The sequence below is a fragment of the Lissotriton vulgaris genome, chromosome 1_2, assembly GCF_964263255.1.
Source record: "Lissotriton vulgaris chromosome 1_2, aLisVul1.2, whole genome shotgun sequence".
NCBI lineage: Eukaryota > Metazoa > Chordata > Amphibia > Caudata > Salamandridae > Lissotriton > Lissotriton vulgaris.
In genome coordinates this window covers 324,218,574-324,239,480 of record NC_141686.1, presented here as the reverse complement: position 1 = coordinate 324,239,480, position 20,907 = coordinate 324,218,574, and the positions used below count along the sequence as shown (strand labels likewise).

Sequence of the window (20,907 nt, the reverse complement as noted above, 5' to 3'; positions counted from 1 at the left end):
CCTTGACCATGATGCAATAATATAGCAAGTACAGAAGTACGTCACATGGATTGTCCTTTCTATTTATTTTGAAAGTTTTATAGAGCGCAAACAAGACCCTTGCGGAAATCAGAACGCTTTACAGTAAGTAAGGTTCTTTATATATCAATTAAATGCAAGTTAAACTCATATGCATAACATCTTGGAAAAGTGAAGCAGTAATGTACACCACAGAATAATCCCGTTGAGGAAGGTAAAGGGTAGATATAATGTCTAGGTTGTCTAGATGGTCCCTTGTCATAGTAAGGATTAGTAGCGCGGTACGTTTGGTCTTGAAATTTCTTTAGACTATGCTCAGGTGAATTGTAAATGTATGTATGTAAATGTATTGCGATTTATATAGCGCACGTATCACCCGCAGGCATCAAGGCGCTTGCCTTGGGAACCCGTCCTGGTATTCCCCTGTGAGATAACCCCAGCAGGGTATCCACAAGGTGAAAGCCAGGCATCCCGCCGCGAGGGGCCGTAGTGGAGATTAAGCAAGCTATTGCCCAGAGTCGCAGAGTGTGAACCCATGAGTCGAGTAGGCACCGGAACGAGAATTATCGAGTCTGTGGAATTTTTGAACCCAAGACCCGCCGAGGCGGGGAATTGAACCCTGGTCCAGGACCGATCTCAGCTTCCGGGTCTGCTGCCTCTAACCCCTGAGCCACACTTCTCCACGAGAATCGATTTTACTTCCTTTTTGAAAGAAGCAGCGGAAGAGTTAAGTCTTATTTTTGGGGGTAAGGCATTCCATATCCTGGACGCCATCCCAGAGAAGGTTTGTTTGTATGTTTTCTTCTTGTTAATTCTTTGTGGTTTCAGTATTAGGTTTTCTGCACTTCTTGAAGATTTTATCCCACCAGAGACCGTCAGTTTCTGTGCCAGATCGCTGGGTGCTTTGTGATGCAGGGCTTTATGCGTCATACACAAATGAATTCTGGCTTCCAGCGGTAGCCATTTCAAGGATTTTAAGTCTGGGGAAATGTGGGAACTTCTTTTCGATCCAGTGATGAGTCTCGCTGCAGCATTTATTGAAGCTCTTAGAGGTGCAGTTGTCGCTTTAGGAAGGCCGCACAGAGAGACAATTCCATACTCCACACGAGAGATAACTAGAGCTTGTACCGCCTGCTTGAAGTCATTGAGTGGTGGGAAGGGTTTCAGCTTCATCAGTGTGTTTATCCAGAAGTTTGGTCCCTTTGTTGCATTGCTGATGTGTTTTTGCATATTGAGGTTACTGTCAAGAGTTATTCCCAGTGATTTCGCAGAATCCACAATGGTTGGTCAAACGTTGAGTGCCGTAAGATGTTTGATCCAGTCTTGCCTTATGGGGGCTTTGGCGGGTGGAGCTATTAGGAGGAATTCGGTTTTTAGGGCATTCAATTTGAGATGGTTTTCTGCCAGCCATGTCTGGGTATTCCCAAGTGGTGTGTTGAGCGGTATACAACCCTTACAACAAATCTTTTACCACGCACTACCATTACAATGCAGTCATTACAACGCAAACCATTACAACGCATTGCGCTGGGGGGCGCTCTAGGATAGGGAATACGTTTAATTTACTATCCAACACCTTCCCTAGTGTCCACGGGGACTGGAGTTGGAATAGTAAATTAAACTATTCACTATCCAGCACCCCAAAGCGCTATGCGTTGTAATGGTATGCGTTGTAAAAACCGCGTTGTAATGGTATGAGTGGTAAAAGTATGCGTTGTAACGTCATACATCCGTGTTGAGCAGTTTCATGTCTTCTGGGGTGTGGAGCTTAAGGTAAAGTTGTGTGTCGTCAGCGTACATGTGATATTGCACGTTAGACGCGCGTAGCATTTTCGGTGAGAGGTTCCATGAAAAGATTAAACAATGTCGGTATAGTGAGGACCCTTGCGGGACTCCCAACATTACTGGGACGGGTTTGGACAGGGTGTTGTTGACCTTGAATCTTTGTGTCTGGTTTTGGAGAAATGAGGCACTGTCATGTGTTGTCTTGTTTCACGGTTGTTATTTTACGAGTGGTGTCACCCATTACAGTGTGTGGCTTGTTCATGACACACTATTTGAGCACAAAGGATAGACCATATGAGCACCCACAATATATGGGTGTGATATTTTGATAGTTAAATACACAACCATTCCAAAGTGACTTGCCAACACGGCTGGCATGTCACTGTTTTTGATATATCTTTTTGCTTGCTAATTACAGACACTGATTACTTATTAGCACTGTATGTACTCAGTGCGTGTCAGGTGTGAATGGTTTGTCTAACCAAGTAATGATTGTTCCAAGACCTGGACAAACTCAACTCTCACCTGCCTCCCCCTCCCCCGCCTCCTGATTACTGCCTCTGGGGCAAAAGGCAGGGCCTATTGTAATGTGCCTAGAAGCACATTTCTGTGCTTCTGAGGGATTCCCTCTCAATGCACAGATTTAACACGCTCACTTCTGGTTTGACTATTTAATGATGAACCAGCCCCTCTTTACACAGTATGACCGTGCAGCGAGACCTGGCGCTTTTACTGAACCGCAGAAACAGCTCCTCCCCACCCCAGCGCCTTGAGACCCTCACAGGGAAATAGTTGTGCTTTATAAGGCTTCGATTGATTGGTTGAGGGTGTTAGTTGCCTCACATTAGGCCTCGCCACAGGCCCCTCTGGTCATTGTTTCATTCTGCAGGGGTTTCACTATGCCTAGTGCTTTAAATGAGCAGGTGCTGTCAGGTACTCAGTGACAGCACTTCTTTCATGTGGAAGGAATGGCACCAACACTTCTCAGCACTGCTCCAATGCTTTTAATGGGATAGTACCTGTGATGGAGCAAGGATTCGCACGTAAAGCGACCTGTTCTCATTCATGAACCTCGCCTATCTTATAATCATATTAATCCAACTGTCCGTCGTTTATTTAGCATTTTCCCCAACACGCGGGAGTCCCCGAGAGGCTTGCCTGTGTGTCTTTTCATCCTAACAATGCTAGCACTATGGAAATGGCTGCTTCGCAGAAATCCAGTCTGCGCATGCGTCGGTCATACCCATGTGATGTGACGCACTCGCATTTTGGAGGGATTGTATTGCTCATGCGCACTGATGCAAATATGGCCGCTTGTCTCTCACCACGCTCTCTGCTTGCTACCGCTGCTTTCGCCTATCTGTCTTTTTGCACTAAACTTTAATACTATAGATATTATAAAGTAAGGGGTGTGTTAAAATCTATCACGGTATACAGTGTGATCATTTTTATGTATGATTCTAATTTGTTCTCGCTTACTTTTCATGTACCGCGTCTCTGGGGCTGGGGGAAAACATGAGCTACGCCATACTGAAGCTCCTCTGAACCCTGTCATGTGACCTGGGAGAAACCTCACTGCGCAGAAGCTAAGACAAGCCAGCTGGCTCCTGAAGCCCGATGCGCCTGGGAACCCTCTCCAGGAGACTGAATTCTACCTTGACCGAAGCAACACTGTTGCTATATGCTATGCACTTGTATTGTCTTCTGTATTCCTATGCCTAGGAACGTGAACCCAAGGGGCGGGTGTGCAAATTTTAATAGTCATGATGTGAACACTGAATTCTAGGAGGTGACAATGACCAAGTCACCTCTCCTGACCAATCATAATGTGGGAAACTGTCACTTGCAACATTAGTGGGTGGTCTAAGGGTCCCCAAACCGTATAACTGGCCTAGTGTAGCTTAAGGAAATTGTCCAACTTGTCCGAGTAGCAGACCTGTCACTGACCCTAGGAACTCTATAGGTGCTCAATCTAGAGTGCTGCGGAGCACTCTGTCCAGGTTTTTCCACAAACCCCTAGGGGTGGAAAATAGTCCTAAGTGCTGGCGAAGCACTTTGCTGGGGAAATTCGAAAACCCAATCAGGGTTACTGGAGGATTACTTGCAGAGAGGGGTAACGCAGGCGTAGCATCCGAAGCTGTGGGTGTTGGTCGTACCTTGGTGAGCCCAGCCCTGACCCAAACCTGAGGGGTATCCTGTCCTGACTGTCCGTGAGCTGTACCTGCTCACATTCTGGTATTCCATTCCTTGAGGGTCCTTGTCCCCGTCTTTCCAAACTGACCCGTGGCCAGGGTTAGTCCTCATTTCTAATTAGGTAATTATTAATCTGTGGGTTTACGTCTTTCTATCTCTCTTTCTTCTTTTCTTAATAAAGCACTCTTGCCTGTGATATTGCCCTATGGCCTTTGAAAGCATCTTATATACAAATTGTTTATTAGAATTGTTCCACTTCTCTCCCTACCTGTAGGACATTATTACATTGTCATATTATAATAGTATGTTCCATTTTTTCCCCTTTTCCCTTAGCATGATTGCAGTGAAATTCAGTAAGAATAGAATAACTAGCCTAGTAAAGTACTCATTTTAGGTCCTGTTTCATGTCCCTTGCCCTAGTTTAAGTTTGCGGTGAATAGCCCATTACCTTGCAGTGTTCTCAATTGTTCTAATGGTACTTGCCCTAATCCATAGTTACATTGTGGCATTAATTTTAACACTTGATGTGTTATTGTGTATTTGGCTTATCATCTTGGCATATTCATTCTGAAATCTTTTGATAAACCTTTGAAAACTCATCAGGTGTCTGTGGTCATTTTACAGTATATAGTGTGGATAAATGTATTTTGGTTTATAAAGTGTATTTCTTCTAGGAACCCTGTCACCTATTCCCTGCTAGCTCCTGATCCATCAGGAGTAATGTGCCTGTGGTAAGTCAGGTACATGATCAGCAGTGGTGTGAAGTCACCCCCCGAATTACTCATAGTAGCGTGTTAAGGATTTCACCCGGTTCATACAGAAACATTGTCATTTGTATGCATGCCTGGGCTCAGTGCGTGGAAAATTGGTAAACTCAGTGACCCGGGTGACCTGCGCGCTCTATCAGTAATTTTCTGGTAGCAGAGCTATGGTTAGGACTAGTTAAAATAGGTAGACAGGATAGTTGATACACAAACCGTGAAAATAAAATGTGCTGCTGATTTTTCTATTGCATTGATTCAAATATTTTGCAATGTTTTAAGGATATTATATGTCTATGTATATGATTTTTGCATTGCTGCTATAAGTGTTATATGTAGTATTAACAAAGAACTGTTTGTAAGTGTTCAGTGTAGTCCGAATCCCCGGGGAAGTATATAGCTAACGGTGAGTAGAATCCGGTTAGCTGGCAAGGTCACTTGTCTAGAGTCATTAGTGCAGGGTTAGGAATACCTGGAAGCACTAATTTAGGATCTTTTTGCATCTGTATAATTGATAGCTACGAGTCCTTTGTATAAAACTTCCCTTGTGATATCACCTAGTAAGGGTCGCATGTGGGAGGAGTAATAGGGTCTCCGAGGCTTGAATGGTAAGTAAAATAGTACACTGGTGAAATCCTGGCTCAGTATATATCCCAGACTGAAGTGGATAAGTCAGAAGAATAACGGGTTCTATATTGCTCGTGTGAGGGATTAGGCAAAGAAGTCTATCCGGGGTGAATGAGAAGTAGACAGAAGTGGTTTACTTGTAGTGAGAGAACATTTTTCTATCTATTTAGAACACTCAGACACAGTGGCAAACGTTGTGTGTTGTTGACTAAGATTTGCACTCGCACTTTAGGAAAAGTTAAAAGTTTCCGTTACCTTGTGAAGGAGGGAGTAGGTTGGAAGACTGCTCTGACGTCACTCCGTGCCGCGCTGGTATTGGTCAAGACAGCGGGTGTGTAGTGAAGCTGAATTTGTAAGGGAGGGGTGAGCGCCGGAGCGTGAGACCTGCTCTCGCGAAAGGCCGCTCACCCATTGGACAAGGATTTTTGTATTCACAGTGTTGATTGGCTTCTACGAAATAAAAGTCGCGCTAGCATTGGAAGTACAAAGGTAAACAAAATTAATCAGGCCGAGTTAGAAGCGAGCCTGGAAAGGCATATGTGGTATCCTGAGTTCTTACCTAATCCACAAAACTCAGGCTTCTATAAGGAACAGATTATACGAGGTAGACCGCACATGATGTATGGAATAAAAAGAAAAATGTCATTTGCCGACAAGGTAAAGAATTTTTTTAAAACAGACAAGCCCATTAGAACGAGGGAGGGTGTGATCATTCCTCCACCGAATACTCCTGCTTCCTTCATGATGTTTGAAAAGGGGTATCATACCTGTGTATGGCTAGAAAATTGGGCAAAGTATACTGCAGATGACGGAGTCCTAGCATTCCCTATTGATGGTACGTTTAATGGCAGAATCCTGTTTAACTTGAGGACCCGCATGAATGAATTACATCCCAGACCCAGATTAACCCAGTACGAGGCCCTAGAAAAATGGGAAATCGAGGCCCTGGAAAGAGATAGACCCCGGATGGACAAGGGAGTGAGCAAATGGTATCCGAGGGTCCATAGAGAAACCAAAGAGCAGAAAATGAAACATTGGAGACAAAGCATGATGGTGGAGGGTTTGTTTCCAATGATGGGGGTATTAGAACAAGGGAAAGGGAAAAGTAAAGAAAAAACCCATCACTTAATGCCCGTAGGGGACTCAGAAGATGAGCACCTAGAGGATTTGTTGATGAAAAACCCACCTCCCTATGTAGCAGAGTCAGAGCCTTTAAGTTCACCAAACCCGTTTGCCAAATATCCCAGATGTCGGAGGGATAGCGAGACAGATGGAACGGGTACGGATAGTAAAACCAGTGAAGGGGATGGGTTTTGCAGACCTAAATCTACGGTCCCAAATTATCAGCCGTTTGGGGAAGGCCCACCTCGATTGGTTACTCCGACTGCCCCAAGTATTTATCCTCCCTTGGTACCCCAAGTATTACATGACAATTCCGCAGAAAAGGCTTTGCGAGAACAAGAGAAGGAAGCCCTGGCTAGACAGCGAGATGATTTAGTCCGGACCATAGCCCAGATACATCCCCATCCAGATTCCCTGACTATTCCAGTAACTATTGGACCCGCTATTCCTCTTTATAGGGATAACCTGGCTAGTCCTCGTCCTTCTGTTATCTCCCCAATAATGCCAACTCCAAGCATTCCACCCCCGAGAAAAGAAGTACTCATAGATGATGATCAAGAAAGTGAGTGCGAATCAGTGGTCCTGATGGATATGCCCATTAGGGAATCTAGAACTAGCATGCCAGGGGCAAGAAGTCAGAGTAGGGCAAAAGAGGTTCTGATTGAAAGTACGTCTGGGGTTAGGAGTGCCACAGTAGTATCCCCAGAAGAATTAGACAGATGGACCAAAGAGTTGGAGAAAGAGACCACTCCCCAACCCAAACCATTAGAGATCTATAAACTAAGAATAGAAATAGAAGAGATGATGGCTGGAAATGTAGGATTAGACCGTTTAAACTCCTTCAGCGAAGAAGAGTTACTGTTCATCAGTAAAAACCTTACCCGGAACGCTAGATTGCTCCATGGGAGACTGATGGACACAGCCACAGAAATGGGAATAGATGTCAGTCGCTCCAAAATCCTTCAGAAACCTTACAGAGTAGATTTTTCGGACAAAGACTTAGAGAGCTTGAATGTGGTAGGAAAACAGATCCAGATAAAAGAATTATTAAAACTCTTACAGAAATGGGGGGATGTAGGGAAATGGAGAACCCGGTGGGCAAAGAAAAAGGAAGACAGCAGGGCAAAATCCGAGGCTTCAGAATACGTGCTTAAAGAAGTAACTCCCGCAGAAAAATTGTGTCCCATGAGAGAGGTCCCGGGGGGAAAATATGTCCATGTCCCTTGGTCCCGACAGGATATTGTGTCATTTACTAATGACTTCCCGAAATTACGGGAGAAACCAGTCGACTGGTACAGACAGGTCGAGCGTTTCGTAAAGGTTCAGAAATGTCTTTTGAAAGACCTGGATGGGTTTTTCGACATTGTGGTTCCTGTAGATTTGTGGACCGACTGCAAAATTGAAATTGATTGGCCCAGTGAGGAATATGCAAGAGGCGACAAAACAGGAGCTCCCTCGCCTGAAGTAATGAGGAAGTATGATCAAGTCATACACTACCTCAAGAAAAAGGTGCCCGCAAAGGAAACAGATTGGACTAGGATAGATAGAACTACCCAAGAGCGCAATGAAACTGTCCATTCCGTTTATGAAAGGTTACTGCAAGTATTCAAAACTTACAGTGGAATCGATAATGTGGACATGAAGGACATGACCCATTTCAGTTACAGATTCGTGCTAGGATTAAGACCTGAAATTTCCCAATGGATTCGAGATAATAAAATAAGTTGGCAGGGAAAGCCCATAGATGATGTCCTTAAATACGCAAAATACTGCGAAGATGAGATCGAAAATAAAAAGAAAGCCCTCAAGGAGAAGGTTATGTGGGCACAAGTGAAATTGGCTGAACAGCAGGAAAAGCAGTTAAGTAAATTGAATTCTAATAATAATGCCCAAAGTACCAATGCTGGGGGAGGAGGGAAGCCCCGTGCAAAAATGAGTCAGGAAGAAGCTATGAAAAAGTTTCCTTGCCACGGGTGCGGCCAGATAGGGCATTGGAGAGACGAGTGTCCACACCTACAGGCCGGTAATGCCCCTATAAATGGTTTAAATCCACAGGTGCGGAAAGAGGGGACAAGAAAGAACCAGCAACAGGTAAAGCTACCTCCAGTACCTCGCGCTCCTAGACAGAATTATAAGAATGAGGGTCGGCAGAAGGAGAGGGCGGAGATATGGGAAGGAGAGAATGAAAGCAATGCAGCAATTCCACAGTATCTGTTGAACGATTCTTTCCTCTGTGATGAACAAGATTGACAGGGCCTGAGAGGGGAGGACAAGGAGTGCGTGCTTGGCGCCTCCTTACCGGTAGACCAGACTGGACCATACATTGAAGGAAAGGTTGAGGGAAAAGACGTCACCTTTCTGTTGGACACTGGTGCTACCCGGTCCACTGTGAGAACAGTGGATGTTCCTAACCTACCCCTCTCGGGAGAAGCAATCCAAGTAGTGGGTGTCTCCAATCAAATAATAAGTACTCCAGTGACTGAACCTATGGAAATCTCCATAGGAAATTTTAAAGAAATGCACAGATTTGTGGTCTGTGATTCCAGTCCTGTGAACCTGCTAGGACGTGATTTGTTGTGCAAAATGAACTGCACCATCTTTTGCACACCAAAAGGTATCGAAATTCAGACCCCCGATGAAGATGGCGTGTACAAACTGATGTTAGTGAGACCTGACACTGATATTAGACCCTTGTCTGTTGAAGACTTACCTGAAGAGCTCCAGGTGAGAGTGGTACCTGAGGTATGGGATTTCATGGGAAAAGATGTAGGCTTGATGGCGAACGTGGACCCAGTTAAAATAGCAATAAAGACAAATGCTGTATACCCCAGAACCAGACAGTACAAAATGAGTGCAGAAGTAAAGGCAGGAGTCGCAATTGAAATTAACAGGTTACTCGAAGCAGAAATCATACAGGAAGTAATGAGCAGTCCCTGCAACTCACCCATCATTGGGATTAAAAAGCCTAGTGGAAAGTACCGGGTAGTGCAGGACCTACGCAAGGTAAACCAAATTGTAGTACCTTGCTGTCCCATTGTGCCCAACCCTGCAGTGATATTATACCAGATTCCCTGGAATGCGGAATGGTTCACTGTCATTGACCTGTGCCATGCATTCTTTTCCATCCCATTGCATCCAGAAAGCAAGTTCCTTTTTAGTTTTGAATTTGACAGTCATATCTATGTCTGGAATCGTGTCCCTCAAGGGTACACTGAAAGTCTATCGATTTTTAACCAGATCTTAAAGAAATGCCTTGAATCTCTAGTCCTGCCAAGAGAGTCTGTTTTGGTGCAGTACATAGATGACCTGTTAGTGGCATCTAAAACCCAAACTGACTGTGTCACAGACACCATCGCCTTGCTGAATCACCTAGGAAAAGGAGGACATAAAGTGTCGCCTGACAAATTACAGTTCTGTAAAAACTCGGTAAAATATCTGGGGCACCAGATAGAGAAAGGGATCAGAAAAGTCACTACAGAGAGGATCAAAATAATTAAAGCAATGGAACTACCCCGAACTCAGAAAGAGGTGAGAATGTTCCTGGGAGTTGTGGGGTACTGCAGGCAATGGATTGTAGGATTCGCAGCTCTAGCAAAGCCTTTGTTAAAAATGACCAAGAAAGGAGTGGAAGACCCAGTCAGTTGGGACAGTGAAAGCATGTCCGCTTGGGTAACCTTGCGAAATTGTCTATGTACCGCCCCTGCATTGGGTATGCCTGATTATTCCAAAAACGTTGAACTGTTCTGTGACACAAGGGAAAATTGTGCTCTCTCAGTCCTGACCCAAGAGCATGGGCTGGTCAGGCGTCCCGTGGCCTATTTCTCGGCCACTCTAGATCCGGTGGCTGCTGGATTGCCCGGATGCCTGAAAGCAGTAGCTGCTACATGCGTCAGTTTAGAACAGAGTGAGAAAATTGTCATGGGACATCCTGTCACCGTATATGTTCCACATTCGGTTGTAATCCTACTGACAAGAACCAAGACCCAGTATCTCACACCTAGTCGGCTGACTAAGTATGAGAGAATTTTGATCGGTGCTGAAAATGTGATAATCTCCCGATGCAATGTCTTAAACCCTGCTACACTGTTACCTGTTCCTCTGGATGTAGAAGCCGAGGATGAAGGGGAACATAACTGCATCGATTTAACAGAATTCAGCACCAAGCCCCGTCCTGACATCCGAGAAATAGCATTACTGGAGGGAGATCTTACCATCTTTGTAGATGGCTCGTGTTTAAGACATGAAAGTGGAGGTCTGTGTGCTGCCTATGCTGTGGTCACATTGACGCACACCCTGGAAGCATCTTACCTATGCGAAGTGAAATCTGCACAAGTCGCAGAGCTCATCGCGTTGACAAGAGCATGTAAGAGGGGTAAAAATAAAAGAATAACTGTTTACACCGACAGCCAGTACTGTTATGGGGTTGTTCATGACTTCGGCCAACTATGGTTACAAAGAGAATTCATGACTTCCTCAGGTACCCCTATCAGGAATGGAAAGGTGGTACAAGACTTACTGGAAGCTATTCAATTGCCCAAAGAATTGGCTGTGGTCAAGTGTGCGGCTCACAGATCCGGAAATGATGATGTGACAGCCGGAAACAGATACGCTGACCAAATCGCCCAGTTTTGTGCCCGATACCAAATGTCCCTCCAAATTGGGTTGTGGGGTGGAAACAGCTGCCAACTGATGTTGTTTGATAATGTGTCAACGTGGGATGAATTAAAAGACTTACAACAAGCAACAGACAGGGAAGAAAAAGGCAGATGGAGTGCGAATGAATGCAAAGTGAGGAATGACGGTGTGGTGGTAAACTCAACTGGAGTGCCTGTACTGCCCGACAGCCTGATAGATCCCATGGTCAGGATGATACATGAACCTACACATATGGGAAGGGACGCCATGTGCCGTGTGTTTGACAAAGTGTTCTATAATTCAAAGTTCAGGAACCAGGCGGAAAGGCTTTGCCAGAGGTGTCTAGTGTGTCAGCAATTCAATGCAGGAAAGAGGACTGTAGTAGAACAGAGTACCATTGGAAAGGCAGTGGGTCCCTTTGTCAGGATGCAGGCAGACTTTATAACAATGCCCAGATGTAAAGGATATAGATATGTCCTGGTCATAGTTTGCCTGTTTTCCCGGTGGGTGGAGGCCTACCCGGCAAAGAAAAATGATGCCCAAACTGTAGCCAAACTATTGCTCAGGGAATTGATACCTAGGTTTGGAATTCCTGAGACGATTGAAACAGACCAAGGTGGGCATTTTGCCAACGATGTCCTAGAAGAACTCTGTGCGGCATTTAAGATGAAGCAAAGGCTGCACTGTGCATACCACCCAGAGGCTTCTGGGGTAGTTGAGCAGATAAATGGTACGATCAAGTCCAGATTGGCGAAGATGTGTGATGCCACCAAAATTAACTGGATAGAAGCTTTGCCCCTTGTGCTGATGAGTTTGAGAAGTATTCCGAATCGAAAAACAGGCCTGAGTCCCCACGAAGTACTGATGGGGCGAGTGATGCGACAGGCTTGGGTACCTGGACACAAACTGCTAAGCATTTCTGATGATTTGGTACTGGAATACTGCAAAGCTGCTGGGTGACCAAGTGCGTTCTCTCTCTCACCAGATTGGAGAGACAGCTGACGACTGGCCCAAGACTCCAGCACATAAACTGCAACCCGGCGATTGGGTGGTGCTAAAGAAACACACCCGGAAGAGTTGCCTTGGACCAAAGTGGGGAAAGCCAAGACAAGTGATCCTTGTCACTACGACTGCTGTGAAGTGTGCTGGTGTACCGAAGTGGATCCATGCCAGCCACACAAAGCGGGTAACTGGAGAAAACGCGACTGAAGCTGAAGGCAGCCCAGCTAAGGAGACTCCCGAAGAGAGTCCGGATCTAGATGACATCGAACTGCCGAGCACAAGTCGAGACGTTGAGTGGTACCCTGCTGATGACCAGGTTCTTGATCCAATACGAACCAGGAAATATTCGTACCTAGACAGTGAGTGGGATAGTCCAGGTGAGACAGAACTAGAGGACGAAGGTCAGGTCAGCGAGACTCACATCACACCTGATCAGGAAGCAGGCCAAGTAGGGACAGATCAAGACATCGACACTCCACCTGAAACTCCGGAGTCTGGAAAGGGACAGATAGTGGTCAAAGTTGAAGTTCATGCAGAAGAAAATCAAGAGGTCGGAGTGCATGAACAGGAACAGATAGAGATAGATGAACATGTTCGGGAAATAGAAACAAAGTCACCTGAAAGTAAAGAGCAAATACAACTCCAACCTGAACAGGGCCAGCTTAAGGACCAGGCAGAAGAAATAGATGAAAGACCTGGAACTAGTCAGACAGGAAGGGAAATAGACTCTGATGATACAGAAGTGCCACGACGAAGTGAAATAAAAAAAGTGCACGAGGAAGGCCAAGTTTCCTCGACCACTGGAAGTCACAGAGACAAAGGTGCACCCCGATACGTCAAAAGACTAAGACTTCGAATAAAGACAGTTGAAGAGAAACTGAAAGACCGAAAGAGGGCTGAAAGTGAAAGAAAAGCAGCCCGAGGCAAGTCGCTGAGAAAGAGCGACAGAGTAAAGAAACAGAACAAGCTGTATCGGAGCCCTGAATGGACATACTTGGTGTTGGAAGAAATTGATGAGCCCCACCACAGTGGTAAAAGTGACGAAGAGTCCATCACTGATCGGAGTTCAGACGAAGACCCTCCTTGAGAGAAACCCGAGTGAGCCTTTGGTGTAAAGGAACAAAGAGGGGTTACAAAAGCCACCTGTAAACTAAAATGTCTGATTCAAACGTAGCTGGAAGGTCCAGATTTGGGTGTTGTAAAACATGCTGTAAAATATGCTTATGTAGTGTAGCTATGTTAATAGTGATGTGGATAGGACTAACAGTCTTTATACCTTTTATGATAAGTAAAGATCCTAACTTGTCCCCTACCGAACCTGAAATATTAGACACAGACGTTGTACAGACTGCAGAAACACCACGAAGCTTAGAACGACGTGACAATCCAGTTAGTCTGAGACACACACGACCAAAATTAGAAGCATCAGATGAGGGTGGACTGCATTTTCACAAGATGAGAAACCGGACGCATTTAAATGTTTTCGCTAACCTGTTAGTGCATTATGTAGAGGCTATGGAAATAGAAGATTGTTATGTCTGATGAAGCTACCCACTTCTGTAGCGGAAGGTGTGACATATCACCATTTACCCCTAACCTATGGAATTTCCTGCAGTATATTAGCTAGCTTGTTTTATAGAAGCACTTTGCAGTACTACTATTCAAATGCTGACGTAGTCTTTTCTGAACTCCCTATTAGGGGACACCTGAACCTTGTACATATTAGAAGCGAGGTAACCCGGTATATGGGAGAATATTTCCTGACTATAGGTGACATAGACTTAAATGAAGCACGGCAGGCTAATCTGACCTGTTCTTTGCAAGAGCAGGAAAAGATGTTCATAAAAATGGCAGACAGAAGGAGGGAAAAGTTTCAGAAAAAGGCAAATAGCGAGAAAGATAGAGTCCCTAGGTGGGCAGAACATATGGATAACACCTCACAAGGCGAAGCTAATCCTGCTTTGTTGCTGGATTTTGAACGGAAAGGAAAACTTTGTCTCCATAGAGAAAGAACAGAATATTATAACAATGTATTCATTGGTTCCAGCGAGTGTGAACATAATTATAAGGTAATTGGAGGTTGGGGTTTCAAAAATGGGTCAGAACCTGTGTTCCCCGGAATTTATTATATATGTGGGAACAAGGCTTATTTTAAATTGCCAGATCACTGGTATGGAAGCTGCTATTTTGGCATTGTTTTCCCGAAAATATACCACGTGAATAACGCTGCTGGAAGCGATGAAGACACTAATGGCTTAGTGCGTAGTAAACGTGAGAGTGTAGGAGAAATCATAGGTGATATTTTCAGTGCAATGATACCTGGAATGGGGGTAGTTCTGAACACACACAGAATCTGCAAATTGTCTACAGTAGTGGATCGGTTATCTACTGACACTGCTGCTGGATTCCTGCTGGTCAATACTGAGATGGTTGCGATCAGATCAATGGTTTTGCAGAATCGCCTTGCTCTTGATACCTTATTGGCAAAAGAGGGCGGAGTCTGTAGAATGCTGAAGGCGCAACATTGTTGCACCTATATACCTGACAAAAGTATCGAACTTAAAAGATATGTAAGGAATATAACTAATTTGGAAAAAGAGCTCAAACCATTGGAGGTTGACAGTGCCTGGACGAGACTGACTGGAGGTCTCTCCTCAATAGGTAGTTGGTTTTCTAACTTAGGTAGAAATCTTCTGTGGAAAATACTGATGCCAATAATTGGAATAGGTGTGGTTGTACTGATCATATTCATCTGCTGTAAATGTCAATAATGTAAAAAGAAGTGCACAGTAAATAAAAGAGGGGTGAAAAGAAACATTGATGAGTTAGAATTAGAAGAACTAAGGAATCAAATATACAAAAAGGTAAAGAATCACCACTCTCATAGAGAAGCCGAAAGAAAACTAAACCATAAATTTGTCGAGATTGAGATGAAAGATATGGAAGAATGAAAGTTGGCATCTGTTTCCTTAAATGTAGTGATGATAGTAAATATCATCAAAGAGGGGATTGATGGAGCAAGGATTCGCACGTAAAGCGACCTGTTCTCATTCATGAACCTCGCCTATCTTATAATCATATTAATCCAACTGTCCGTCGTTTATTTAGCATTTTCCCCAACACGCGGGAGCCCCCGAGAGGCTTGCCTGTGTGTCTTTTCATCCTAACAATGCTTGCACTATGGAAATGGCTGCTTCGCAGAAATCCAGTCTGCGCATGCGTCGGTCATACCCATGTGATGTGACGCACTCGCATTTTGGAGGGATTGTATTGCTCATGCGCACTGATGCAAATATGGCCGCTTGTCTCTCACCACGCTCTCTGCTTGCTACCGCTGCTTTCGCCTATCTGTCTTTTTGCACTAAACTTTAATACTATAGATATTATAAAGTAAGGGGTGTGTTAAAATCTATCACGGTATACAGTGTGATCATTTTTATGTATGATTCTAATTTGTTCTCGCTTACTTTTCATGTACCGCGTCTCTGGGGCTGGGGGATAACATGAGCTACGCCATACTGAAGCTCCTCTGAACCCTGTCATGTGACCTGGGAGAAACCTCACTGCGCAGAAGCTAAGACAAGCCAGCTGGCTCCTGAAGCCCGATGCGCCTGGGAACCCTCTCCAGGAGACTGAATTCTACCTTGACCGAAGCAACACTGTTGCTATATGCTATGCACTTGTATTGTCTTCTGTATTCCTATGCCTGGGAACGTGAACCCAAGGGGCGGGTGTGCAAATTTTAATAGTCATGATGTGAACACTGAATTCTAGGAGGTGACAATGACCAAGTCACCTCTCCTGACCAATCATAATGTGGGAAACTGTCACTTGCAACATTAGTGGGTGGTCTAAGGGTCCCCAAACCGTATAACTGGCCTAGTGTAGCTTAAGGAAATTGTCCAACTTGTCCGAGTAGCAGACCTGTCACTGACCCTAGGAACTCTATAGGTGCTCAATCTAGAGTGCTGCGGAGCACTCTGTCCAGATTTTTCCACAAACCCCTAGGGGTGGAAAATAGTCCTAAGTGCTGGCGAAGCACTTTGCTGGGGAAATTCGAAAACCCAATCAGGGTTACTGGAGGATTACTTGCAGAGAGGGGTAACGCAGGCGTTGCATCCGAAGCTGTGGGTGTTGGTCGTACCTTGGTGAGCCCAGCCCTGACCCAAACCTGAGGGGTATCCTGTCCTGACTGTCCGTGAGCTGTACCTGCTCACATTCTGGTATTCCATTCCTTGAGGGTCCTTGTCCCCGTCTTTCCAAACTGACCCGTGGCCAGGGTTAGTCCTCATTTCTAATTAGGTAATTATTAATCTGTGGGTTTACGTCTTTCTATCTCTCTTTCTTCTTTTCTTAATAAAGCACTCTTGCCTGTGATATTGCCCTATTGCCTTTGAAAGCATCTTATATACAAATTGTTTATTAGAATTGTTCCACTTCTCTCCCTACCTGTAGGACATTATTACATTGTCATATTATAATAGTATGTTCCATTTTTTCCCCTTTTCCCTTAGCATGATTGCAGTGAAATTCAGTAAGAATAGAATAACTAGCCTAGTAAAGTACTCATTTTAGGTCCTGTTTCATGTCCCTTGCCCTAGTTTAAGTTTGCGGTGAATAGCCCATTACCTTGCAGTGTTCTCAATTGTTCTAATGGTACTTGCCCTAATCCATAGTTACATTGTGGCATTAATTTTAACACTTGATGTGTTATTGTGTATTTGGCTTATCATCTTGGCATATTCATTCTGAAATCTTTTGATAAACCTTTGAAAACTCATCAGGTGTCTGTGGTCATTTTACAGTATATAGTGTGGATAAATGTATTTTGGTTTATAAAGTGTATTTCTTCTAGGAACCCTGTCAACTATTCCCTGCTAGCTCCTGATCCATCAGGAGTAATGTGCCTGTGGTAAGTCAGGTACATGATCAGCAGTGGTGTGAAGTCACCCCCCGAATTACTCATAGTAGCGTGTTAAGGATTTCACCCGGTTCATACAGAAACATTGTCATTTGTATGCATGCCTGGGCTCAGTGCGTGGAAAATTGGTAAACTCAGTGACCCGGGTGACCTGCGCGCTCTATCACCTGCACTTCTTAGCACTTCTCCAATGCTTTAATGGGATAGTACCCTCACTTCTCAGCACTTCTCCAATGCTTTAATGGGATAGTACCCTCACTTCTCAGCACTGCTCTAATGGTTCTGGTGAGCAGTGGACGCAGTGGGTGGGATCCACAGAGGAAGACGTGACCCTACTTTTTAAATTCCATAGAATGCGTTCCCCTACTTTTTTGTTGTAGAAATGCGTCCCAGGGCCACAGAAATTCCAATGTCCTATAGATATGGCTCTGCCATTCGAAGATGGGAGGGGTGGGCAGAGAAGGAAAAAATGGCTTGTGCTTCCACTTCTAAGCATATTTTGTACATTCCGAGATTGGAAACGTATCCCACTTTATGAATGTATTTAATGTCAATAACTCATAATAACCCTTAAATTAACATGTAACCATTGGTTGAATTAAATAACGTAATAAGATGTAACTGGTCAGTGAAATGTCAAACAAATACTAAAAAGTGAATGTTTTGCTGTTTCTGGCCACAACTCTTACTCCGCCCTCTGATTCTCCACCCACAGTTCCCCCACTTCGGCCACTCCTGATGGGAAAGTAGCAGCACTTAGCAGCACGCAGGGACTCTGGGTCAAGGAGTGCATGCACTTATAGGCTCCCATTCTACGCGCTGCCCATACCTGTATCGCTTGTCGTCCAGCGGCACGAAGTCCATGAGAAGCGCATACTCCGCTGTCGGGTCCATCCCAAAAATCTTCACCTGGAAGGTGGGAAACATCCTCCTGTGGAGACAGGAACCCGGAGGTCATTACCTGGAGGGGTCAAGAAACCCTGACCCTGAGGTCACTGGGGCAGTGGAGAGCAGGGGGGGAGGGTCATGGTGTGGGGCAGAGGCAGGGGACAGGTCACGAGGAGAGAGGGTACCCTGCAGCAAGGAGGGCATATAAATGGGGGCGTGGGGGGCATAGAAAGAGGAAGCAGCACAGGGCGCAGCAAAGAAAATACAGTTGTAACAGTGTCCATGAGGTAGCTTGAAGTTACCTCCAGGTGAGGAATATCTGTCCTTTTTGTGTGATCACACCTGAATTTTCACCTTTTTCTGGACCCTATTTTTGATAATATTCAGAAGTGCTCTCCCTTAAATTGAAAAAGTGAAATGGTTGGCATCCAGCATGTTGTTGCCTTTGCCGATGCTTGTTGGTATTACAGCATTGTTGCACCAATATCATTAATACATTTCATAAGTAAGCCACACTTCATTCTCAGTGCACAAAAGCTCAGGGTCTAATTCTTCGCGCTTTCCTGAAATGATAACAGTACTGTTCATGTCAAATTCTGTTGTTGTAATACTTTATTCGATATTTCTTATATCATAAAAGTGCAAAAACGTACATTAATTATACAATAAAAAAAGTATCACACATATATTACAAATTATCTAAAATCAGTTAATAAAAAGACACTTTTCACATGTGGATGGTTAAAAGGGTCTAGAATACATTTTCAGCAGAAGAAATCATTTGGGAAAAGATTAAAATTTCTACTTTTTGGAATCCAGCAACCTAGATCTTATAAACCAAGCATTAGAGATATACTTGGCAATTCCACAAACTATAAACGTAGAGGATGTGTCGGTTAGAATAATGCGTAATGCGATCCTGAAATCTCTACCACCCATCTCTCTACACACAGGTTTTAACCACCTAGCTCGAGGTAACTTGTAGGCCATGCAAGCAAACAAAAAATGTGGTAAGGTCTCCATCTTACATGAACAGCCTGGGCAGTTAACATCATAATTTCTCGCACCTTTCCATCCTGCTACAAACTTTTTCAATGGTAGGATTCCATATCTCATTTGGAGAAAGAGTGATCTGTCTCTAGGAACTTGGATATAAACCAAAAGCGGCTCTAATTTCCTGGTTGATTTAAACTCCAGAAATTGGTTGGTCAATGAATCATGCTTTGTACTTTTTAATTCCTCTGCCTCTACCCGCTCCCAGTATATTTTGTGTCAAATTCTGTCACGTTAAATGCAAGGTTGGATCCCTTTGGATAAATGAAAGAGAGAAAGAAAGAAAGAGAAAGAATGAATGAATCGATGAGAGTATGAATGGATAGATGCAACTTTCATAACTGAGCAGTAGGACAGCTGACTGTGTTGATCATTCTCTGAGGGTCCTAACATGGCACAGGCAGTCTTCATCCACTGCAAACCAGAACAACAACGCAAGCACTGCCTGTCAGCAGGAAAGCCATAGGCCATACTTTGAGACAGGCGCCCTCACCTCTGTAAAGGAATAATCACAGTGATGAGAGGCCACAGAGATCTGCCCCATCACTAGGACTGCTGCTGTGAAACACTACACACCCAGACTGTGACATCACTGGCTAAGACCCTGTTAGCGATAATGCATGAATATCGCTGTATTCTCAACGATATTCACGGATTTCGCCGCTATCGCCGGATATGTTATCGCTTTTGAGATAAACGTTGCTAATAGCACGTTTTCTCTGCGATATAATCCGGCGATGCGCGGCGATAAAAAAATTGCCTCTAAGCCTAGTTAGCGATAAATATCACTTGTTGTTATAATATGCCCCTCCATTCCTTCCTTGCATTCGGCCTCATGACACACTATTGGTGTAATCATGAAAAGGGGCTTCTAATGTGGACCGTCTCGGTGCCCTCTCCACTGCTCTAGTGCCTCTCAGGAATAGGCAGAGTATACCGCTTCTAGGTGCTGCGGTGAGCACAGCACGTGGTTGATGCCCCGATAGGGGGTGGGGGGGGTGAATGTTGTAAACTGGGCGCCTCACTTCTAGCTCTTTCCCAACCCCACCCTTCAAGAGCCCAGGTGCAACACTGGGATATAACCATTGGACGGTAATCTCCACATCTGACCACAAGGTGGCAGCAGAGCTTCACAACGCCACACAGCATGAGCGCTTCAGCTCTTCTTAGGAGCCACCCACTGCTGCTGGCAAATGTATTTATTTTATGCGTTTTTCTATAGCGCCGTCTTTACCCAAAGGCGTTGTCGTGTCGTAGGTAGGCCCTGTAAATAATCACGCTAGACACGATGTATGAGTTTCAGTGGCTAGTTGCTACCTCGCTCACGCCCAGGGCCCTCGGCTATTTATTAGCTCACTTGCATGCCGGCCCGCGCGGACGCAGGGTCGGCCCACCTTCATTATGCACAGAGGGGGGGAAACTTGGCATCCCCACAGGGCGCCTCAACTTGGGCTGGCCCGACCCCGCTAGAAATGAAAAACATTACACACCATGGAACTGTGCGGCAACAACATCACAACATGTTATAGTCTCTGCAAACTTTTCTTAAACAGTTGGAACAGTCTTACTTGGCTTTCCCCGGTGTACAGGTCCGTCTTACTTCTGCGGCTGGCAGCAGGCAACAAAGTCTCGATACTTCTGTGACGGTCTGGGACAGGGGCGCAGGTGGTACCTGCCCTGGCTGCAGGGCCGGACTGGGAACTGAAAGCAGCCCTGGCAAATTTCTGCAGACCAGCCCCCGGGTGGCGCGTAGCGAGCGAGCGCAGCGAGCGAGCCCGACCCCTCCTAGGGGGGTTTGGGGGGTTCTCCCCCCGAGAAAAGTTTGGAAAACGACAGACCAAAATCGTGAATTTTACAGCACTTTTTTCATTATATATTCAATTGTATCAACTTTCAAAGCAC

General features: G+C 44.9%; 1 protein-coding gene across 1 annotated transcript in view; it reads right to left on the bottom strand.

Moving 5' to 3' along the window:
- The window catches only part of LOC147736630 (T-box transcription factor TBX1), a 49,472-nt gene extending 28,788 nt beyond the window's left edge, over positions 1-20,684 (bottom strand). Inside the window, exons 1-2 of the mRNA XM_086953792.1 lie at positions 20,574-20,684; positions 17,894-17,995 (exon numbers count right to left, since the gene is read on the bottom strand). Coding sequence (XP_086809918.1) covers positions 17,894-17,991 — 98 coding nt within the window. The 5' untranslated portion in view covers positions 17,992-17,995; positions 20,574-20,684. The remainder of the gene's footprint in view (positions 1-17,893; positions 17,996-20,573) is intronic.
- Positions 20,685-20,907: the final 223 nt, after the last annotated feature.